Raw genomic sequence first — 8482 nt, 5'->3', positions numbered from 1 at the left:
CCCTCGGCGGGAGCGCCTCCGCGCTTCCCAAGCGGCGCACTAGCGCAGTGCGCCACCGGGCCGGCCCAATCCTTAGGTTTTTTTAACCAAAGGTTATATTATTAGGAATTAAAAGATTTTACCAGGGTAGTTGCTTTTTTTGTTTGTTTTTATTTGTTTGTTTTGGTGGGTGGTTGGTATGGGGATCTGAACCCGTGAACTTGGTGTTATGAGGCTGCGCCTCATAACCAACTGAGCTAACCGGCCAGCTAGGATAGTTTTAAACAGTAACTGTCAATCAGGACATTTTTGGTTGTCACCCCTGGGGAGTGCTGCAGGGACAGCACTCCACACCTGCCACAGACAGGACACCCCCGCCACAGAGAATGGTCAGGCCCCGAGTGTCAGTAGTGTTGAGGTGAGAAGTCCTGCTCTAAGGCAAAGGACCTGCCTGCAGCACAGGTCCAGGGTGGGTGGTAGAGAGGAAGGGCCACTCCCTGCACACGGCCTGGGGGCTCCCTCCAAGGCAGGCAAGGAAGCTGCTGGCTGGGAACACTCCCTCCATTTATTTCACCAAAGGACCCTGGTCCTACCCTGTTGACCTCATTGTGGCCGTCAGGGCCCCGAGTGTGGGGAGCAGCGACGGTGGCAATGACGGGCTCCCTCTCAGTTCTAGGCATGGGGGCCGAGGTGGATTATCTGGAGCAGTTTGGAACTTCCTCGGTAGGTACCGGGCCCTTTTCGGCAGCCTCACCTGAAGCCTGTGTCCCAGCAGTACCCCTGTGCTGCTCTCACACCTCAATGCCTAAAACCCGTGGTGCCCACATCTCCCCCAACTGCAGAGAGGCCCAAATTTGGTAACTGGTCATGTCTGAGTCTCTCTCTACGGCCCCCATTTCTTGCGGTTTCTGGTTTAATTGGCATCCTGTGGTCACAGTAGAGGCCTAACCCAGGTGCTCAGCCCAAGACGAACTTGGAAGTGCTGAGCCACTGGGAACGTGGTGTCTCAGGCAGTGGTATGGGTGCATGTGATCTCCTGGAGCCAGTGTGCAGATCACCCCACAGCTCTAGGGGCTGTCATGTGTGGGGACAACAGTGAAACCTGTTGACTTCTCTGTCCTCCCTTCAGTTTAAGGAGTCGGCCTTGAGGAAGCAGTCCTTATATCTTAAATTTGACCCCCTCCTGAAAGACAGCCCTCATAGACCAGTGCCCATGGCTATGGAGACAAACAGGTACGCCCTTCTCTATCTGTGAAGCTTTTAGTGCCAGCCGGGGAGACGGGTGGCTCTTTCAAGGGGCACCATTTGATCAGAGACTTCTAGACTGAGGGGAGATGATCTGAATGAGAAAAGTCCTGGTAGCAAGTGCACATGATGCAGTGACCCTAAAGCCAATCTCGACCAACCCTCCGATCAGAGGATCCTGTCTTGCTAGTTATGGATGTCATTCTAGGTGGATTAAAGACCTAAACATTATAAAGAAAAAGTAGATCTCTAGAACAAAGGTCAGCAAACTATGACCTATGGGCCAAATGGGGCCCACTGTTTGTTTTTATAAATAAAGTTTTATTAGCACACAGTCCATTCCTTTACAAATCGTCTGGTGATTTCCACATTGTGACAGAGGCTGTGTGTGACCTCAAACCCTTGAAATGGTTATTGTCTGGCCGTTTGTGGAAGATATGGGCTGACTCCTGCCCTGGAAGAAAACGAGCACATTTACATAATTTTGAGGAGAATGGCATGAAACTCACGAAGCCAGGGAGGAAAAGAGTTTGCTGCACCTAACTGCAAAAACAAAGCCTCTGCACTGTGCACAGCCCACAAACACACAGCAGCTGGCTCTGCTCAGCCTGCAGCAGGCAGTGCAGGTTGGGCCGTGCTTGCTGGGACAGGCGAGCGGCCCTCAGGATGGGTGGGGAGGGTGGGGCTGGGGGCAGTGGAGGGATCAGGCTTGCTGGGTGTGGTTCTGCATTTTCTGCTATGAACCTTACTTTATTGGTTTTAAACCGAAAAACAAGCTGGGTTAGGACTGTACACATCTGTCCTTTACGTCTCGCTCAACACTGAGAGGGTGTGTGGTGACCATGGGTCCTGTGTTTGGTCTCAGCGTGCACCACATGGACGAGCCTTCCTCAGGAAACCCACTGGAGGCCAAGCTTGTGGAACTCGATTTCTTCGGAGCTCTGGATGTTCCTGTAAGTACACCAAGCCCTTTGGAGCAATCTTTGTGGTCCAAAGAGATGCCTGCTGTCTTAGACCTGTGTTTTATATTCCTGGGGGTCTGAAGCCTTCGGGTCAGTTGGTGGGGGTGGGGGCCACCAGCTGATCTATGACAAGTGGGGGGCTTGTCACGGGTTCCTCATCCTGCTATCTCCACTGCAGAGGAGCTGGGCCAGGTGTGGCCCTGGTGGTTAACCTATCTTCTGCCACCCCTGCAGGTGCCAGGCCCACCTTTGTGTGTCTTTGAGCCTGGGGGTCCACCTTTGCCTGCTGGGCCCATCATAGACCTGCTGCAGTACAGCCAGAAGGACCTGGACGCGGCGGTAAGGGCAGGGTCAGCGGCTTCTCTGTAAAACTTGTGGCTGTTCTGGGGATTGGCCAAGAGATGGGCACAGATGGCTCTGAGCGCAGGGCCTGGGGGCTGGCAGCCGGCATTGAGTCGAGGTAGAATCACAGGCCTTGATCGTGCATACCCCAACCCTTCAGCTTGGGCCTACTGCCCAGGGAGCTGAGAATTGTGGGTTTCCACTCAGCCTCTGAGCAGGCAGGAGCATCTCATGGCACCTAGAGTGTCCTTGCTGCCGTAGACCTGAGCATGGCCCCTTTTCTGTCCCCTGCCACACCTCAGCAGACCACATGTGTCTCCGGAAGGGTTGAAAGGCTCTGTGTTCACCTTCCGCAGATGCAGGACCCTGGCCAGTGCTTCCCTCCACCCTCCTTGGACACTCTGAGGCTTCAGCCTGTTTTAGCTCTTGATTCTAAATTGCCTCTCAGAGCCCAAGAACAGCTGAGGGCCGTGGCTACAGGCACTGCTCTGAGCAGCACATCTGCCTGGCTGTCCCCAGGCAGGTGGGGGCGGTGGCCCCAGAAGGCAGCTGGCAGGGCTGGGACTCAGGCCCCCACATCTGCTCTGAGGTTGCCTATAGTGACCCCTGGTGGTGTACTCTTGGAGTCCTGCTGCACACACCCTGACCCGGACACACCCAGCCTGCCTGTGGGCATGGACGTCCCTCACAGCCCCCTGTCCTGTCTCAGAGCCCATCTGAGGAACCCAGAACTGGCCCAGGAGCCCACAATGTCTGGCCTTCAAGTCCGGCATCATCTCTACCGCAAGACCCCCACCCGTCTGTAGGCTGCTCTCCCAGCTGCCCCCTCAACGGGGACTTGGAGCTGGTGGCCTCTGCACGGCACTTGGAACCCTGTACCCACCCGCCCACAAAGTCCCCTGGAGTTGTGTTAGGGGAGCCCACTGGGGCTCTGGCAGGTAGACTCACCAGGGGAGAGCAATTGCTGGATGCCTCCTGGGTTCCAGCAAGCAGGTTGCCCAGGCGAATATGGCCTGATGGGGCTCCTGGGGCCCCCCTGTTGGCCCCACGTGGTCCCATGACTCAGTGACATCACTCCAGAGACCTCAGCATGGAGGTGCACAGACCCCTGTGGGGAGGGGCACATGCCACAGGAGGTGCGAGCCGTGGTCTCAGCTGCCCGCTTGGTGTGTGTCCGCAGGTGGAGGCGGCACAGAAGGAGAACGTGGAGCTGAAGAGCAGGTGTGAGGAGCTCCACATGAGGAACCTGGAGCTGGGGTGAGTCTCGTGGCCACACGCCAGCACTGCCCTAGCTCCGCCCAGCCACGGGAGGCCACAGACGCTTATCTGCTCTCCTCCCGCAGGAAGATCATGGACAGGTTTGAGGAGATCGTGTACCAGGCAATGGGTGAGTGCCCCGGGTGCACACGCCTCCACCAGGTAGCAGCTGCTCCCTGCCCCCATCCCCCATCCCTGTGTGGTGTCCCTGGCCTGTGGGCACTCGGTGTGGCCAGGTCAGCCCAACCTCCTGAGATCCCACTCCCTGTCCGTGTCCCCTCCCGGTGAGGCTGTTGGGCCCCAAAATTCTTTAGACCCTGCACTGGCAGCCAGGGCAATGGCAGAGTACAGATGCTGTCTGTCTGACCCACCATGTGCTGACCCCACCAGGTGGCTGTGTCTAGCAGTGGCCTCTGTGGGTGTCAGGCAGAAACACCAGGCCTCACCTGGAGCATGGACTTGGGCTCCTGGTGACGTCCCTGTGGGAACCTGCCTTGGGTCCAGTGTTGGCTGGGGCAGGTGCTTTCCTGGTCCCTCTCATCTTTCCAAGAGCATTAGAGCCACACAACAGCCTCTCATAGGGTGTTCAGTGCCACCCCTCGCCTCGGGGACCTCTGCTGCTGTGTGCTGGGTTCCAGGCCCAGGGGCTCACCGTCCACACTTCTGTACCCCTGCGGAGCTAACGTGGAAGGCACACCTGTTTTCTTGGCCCTGGGAATACCACAGCGGAAAAGGGGGCTTGCCACCTTGCCCGACCATCTGACCAGGGGCCACATCCGCTGCTGCCACCTGCCTCTCCTCCTGCCCCCTGTTCCCCTCCCCCGCTTTCCTGACTGTTCCTGGCCCTGTGCCTGGGTTGTTCCTCTAAGCCCGAGTGCTTGCTTGTCTCTTCTCAAGAGGAGGCTAAGAAGCAGAAGGAACTTGGCAAAGCTGAAATCCAGAAGATTCTAAAAGAAAAAGAGCAACTTACTGCAGACCTGAACTCCATGGAAAAGTCCTTCTCTGACCTCTTCAAGCGGTTTGAGAAGCAGAAGGAGGTGATTGAAGGCTACCGCAAGGTGCGTCCCTGCTGCCCTCCTGTGCTCGCCTCGGGGGTTTATAGTCCGAGCTGATGAAGCCATATGCCACTCTCTCTGCACCTTGGTCCCTGCTGAGCCTTCCCTGGCTCCAGGACAAGGGGCGTCCCGTGAACAAGCCGGGCTGCTGGTGGGGGCAGGAGGACGAGTGAGCAGAGAGGACAGGTGGCCCAGGTCGGGGCGGGAGGTACAGCCATGCTTGTCTGCGTGAGATCCCGCCCTCCAGAGCGGGGCCGGGCTGCCGCAGCCCTGAGCCCTCCGCCTGTGTGAAGGATGATACAGCGGTGGTCAGAGGACCGTGAGAGGCAGGCAGGGCGGGGCTGAAGGGGGTCTCGGGAAGGAAGGACAAGCCTGGGCTGCCAGACCACATTGGTCCTGACAGGGTGGGGGCGCGGGGCACATGTGTCCATGTGGGGAGGCCTGAAGGAAGGACAAGGCTACCCAGGGGTCCTCTCGGGCACAGGCCACTGTGCCCGTTCTGCAGTGCCAGTCCAGCACCTCTGCTGGGAAAGGCAGACATGGTGCTCACTGGAAGGAGAGAAATCTAAAGGACCATCCATCCTCCAGAGTAGGCCTGGATGGTGCCCACGCGGCTGTAAGAGGTTTCTGCTCACAGAAGCAGTACTCGGAGGTGTGGTAGCTCACACCTCCCGTCGAAGCACTGGACCTAAAATATGCCTCTCAAAAGTTTTGGAAGAAGGCCAACTGGGCTGAGCCCGTGGTGCACTCGGGAGAGTGCGGCGCTGGGAGTGCAGCAGCGCTCCCGCCACGGGTTCGGATCCTATATACGGATGACCGGTGCGCTCACAGCGCTCACTGGCTGAGCACGGTGTGGCCGGTCTCAAAAAGGACAAAAAAAAAAAAAGAAGGCCAACTGCCCACTGCAGAGGGTGCAGCTGGAAGGGGGGCCTGTCGCTGTCCCTGTGGGGGTGGGGGGACTCACGTGGGCATTCTGGAGTCTGGTGGAACCAGCACCAGCAGCTTTTACGCCTACTGGCTGAGCCTCACATCTTGTCAGTCCTAATGTTGGGTGGGTGGCCAGTGGCCGGTCCCCCGTGGCCTGGCAGAAGCAGGCCTAAGCATCCCACGGAAGAGCACATCTTAGATCTTCAACTACTGCCACACATAGCATTGCCAGTGACATCTGGCAAAGGATGACCAGGTGAAGGAGGAGACAGGGACACAAGTGAAAGTCACAGACAGTCGATGGAAACAGACCCACAGCAGCTCCAGGTACCGGCGTCAACAGAAACAGGAGGCAGAGGAAGGCACCTCCCGGGTCTGCCACAGGCAGCAGGTGGACAGAAGCCTAGGCCCACCCCGAGCTGGTCCTCCTGTGGGGAGCATTCCCAGGAGTAGTGTTTCAGTAGAGACCTTGATGCTAGAAACGGACCCCATGGAAATCTGAACTGAGAAACACGGTTACTAAAGTTAGAAATCAGCGGATGCAGTTCAGTGCAGCTGCCGTGAAGGTTGCAGGGAGGTGGCAGGCACGTGAGAGCCAGTGTGCAGACCACAGGCCCTAGAGCAGGGCACTGCCGCAGCAGGGAGGCTGGGGAGCCACATGCCTCACCTGGAGACAGGTAGTCAGGAACTTTCCACAATCTAGACTCAAGACCACAGGTTTAGGAGGCAGGAACCTCCACAGAGCATGGTTTTTAAAGCACCCAGGAAATCAGTCTAAGTGCCATGTGGGTGGGGGAGGGGAAGGGGAGAGGCCATGGGATGGCGGGGTCGGTGTTCTTGGAAGACAGGGTGCGAGGCTGGGGGGTCCTGTGGGAAGAGGGCAGGGTGGGAGGAATGAGGGTTGGGGGTCTACTCTGGGGAGGCCACTCAGGGCCAGGAGCATGGGGGGGAAACTGCCGAGCTCCAGTGCCTCCTAGCCACACAGCCCTCAGCGGTTGGCTTGTAGCTGGGTGAGGTTCCCGCAAAGGACTGGGGAGTGGGGCCATGTATGGCCCTCAGGGCCTTGTCCAGATGCCAGGTGGTCACTTCTCGCAGGGGTGGGCTGTTGAGTGGTAACGTGCATGGCCCACTTTCTCTAGCAGAGCCTGGTGCCTGCATGTGTGTCTGCTGAGGCCAAGGGTGTGGTGAGAGGGGCCGCAGCCATGAGAGCAGGGGTTAGGCCCGGCGTCCCAGAGGGTGGGGGTCCACAGGCTACCTGGAGCCTTGGAGGGGTGGGCTGGGAATGTGTGTGGAGTGGCTTTTTCCAGGAGGGAAACCAGAAGTGCTCCTTTACTGCCACGTCCCAGAGAGCCCCACAGTCTGCCGTCTCCACTGACCCTGGGGGTCCCCAAACACCAAGCTGGAGGGTCTTAAACCAAACAGTGCTGTTAACAGTTAATGTCTGGGGCCGGCCTGGTGGCGCACTGGAGAGTGCGCCGCTTGAGAGTGCGGCGGCGCTCCCGCTGAGGGTTCGGATCCCATGTGGAGACCGGTTCCCGCTCACTGGCAGAGTGTGGAGCGGGTGCAGCACCGAGGGTTGTGATCCCGTTACCGGTCAGTAAAAAAGGAAAAAAAAAACAGTTAATGTCTGCTCGTTGCTAAGAACGAGGAGTCGCTGAAGAAGTGCGTGGAGGACTACATGACCAGGATTGAGAAGGAGGGCCAGAGATACCGCGCGCTGAAGGCCCACGCGGAAGAGAAGCTCGAGCTGTGAGTGCCCGGTGAGGGGTGCGGGTGGCAGGCAGGGGGATCCCCCGGGAAGGAGGGGCTCGGCCTCTGCCCGCTGCCCTCTGCCCTTCCAGGGCAAATGAGGAGATCGCCCAGGTCCGGAGCAAGGCCCAGGCGGAGGCCCTGGCCTTCCAGGCAAGCCTGAGGAGGGAGCAGATGCGGATCCACTCGCTGGAGAAGACCGTGGAGCAGAAGGTGGGCGCGGGGACCCCTGGGCCTGCTGCTGCCGCCCCTGAGCATGGTGCAGAAACCCAGCGATCTGTCTTTTCTCTTCAGACTAAGGAAAATGACGAACTAACCCGGATCTGTGATGACCTCATCTCCAAGATGGGGAAGATCTGATGGGAAGCTGGCAGCTGGCACTCCCTCTGGTCTGTCCATCTGATTCTTAGTTTTCATGTTCGTTCTTATGTCTTAACCTCATTTTTAAAATTAGATTGCTTTTGAATAAAGACTAAATAAAGTTTGCCGTTAAATTCTGATACTAGCCTGGCCTGGATTAAAGTAAAGGGTTCCCAACTCTACCCAAGGCTGGACTGACCTGCCACCGCTGCTGCCCCGTCCCTGATGAGAGCCCTGGGGTTCAGGTCAGCCACATGGTCTGGGGTGGGGGACTGCGGCTCTGCCTCAGGACCACAGATCAGAATCCAGATGGACCCAAGTTCTCATGTAATAAAACCAAAAACGACCAACAGCCGAGGTGTAACGGGGGCTCGCTTGCCAGCCTGGCAGGCCTGCAGCACTCCCTAGGTGCGGGCAGGGGCCACTGTGGGCAGGGTTCGTTAGCACCTACCGCCAGTGGTCTCGAGATCATCCTTGGTAATGCAGTGAGCCTCACCTATCGAGGGGCTTAAGAGCAAAACTTTCCCCTGAGGAAAGAGACTATAAATGGCAGCTCCTGCGTGAGTTTCTAGCCTGCGGCTGTTCTGCAAACCCCAACCAAGCATC

At 57.9% G+C, this 8482-nt stretch overlaps 1 protein-coding gene across 2 annotated transcripts in view; it reads left to right on the top strand.

Annotated features, from left to right (window-relative positions):
* The window catches only part of TACC3 (transforming, acidic coiled-coil containing protein 3), a 17478-nt gene extending 9462 nt beyond the window's left edge, over positions 1-8016 (top strand). For both annotated transcript variants that reach the window (XM_008569183.1, XM_008569177.1), the window contains 10 exons: positions 650-702; positions 1109-1212; positions 2090-2177; positions 2421-2525; positions 3709-3785; positions 3872-3915; positions 4683-4843; positions 7410-7516; positions 7609-7729; positions 7811-8016. In XM_008569183.1, coding sequence (XP_008567405.1) covers positions 650-702; positions 1109-1212; positions 2090-2177; positions 2421-2525; positions 3709-3785; positions 3872-3915; positions 4683-4843; positions 7410-7516; positions 7609-7729; positions 7811-7876 — 926 coding nt within the window. In that variant the 3' untranslated portion in view covers positions 7877-8016. The remainder of the gene's footprint in view (positions 1-649; positions 703-1108; positions 1213-2089; positions 2178-2420; positions 2526-3708; positions 3786-3871; positions 3916-4682; positions 4844-7409; positions 7517-7608; positions 7730-7810) is intronic.
* The last annotated feature ends 466 nt before the right edge of the window (positions 8017-8482 follow it).

This window comes from Galeopterus variegatus, unplaced genomic scaffold, assembly GCF_000696425.1.
Source record: "Galeopterus variegatus unplaced genomic scaffold, G_variegatus-3.0.2 Scaffold26, whole genome shotgun sequence".
NCBI classification, from domain to species: Eukaryota; Metazoa; Chordata; class Mammalia; order Dermoptera; family Cynocephalidae; genus Galeopterus; species Galeopterus variegatus.
This window is presented reverse-complemented; position numbering and strand designations above follow the sequence as displayed.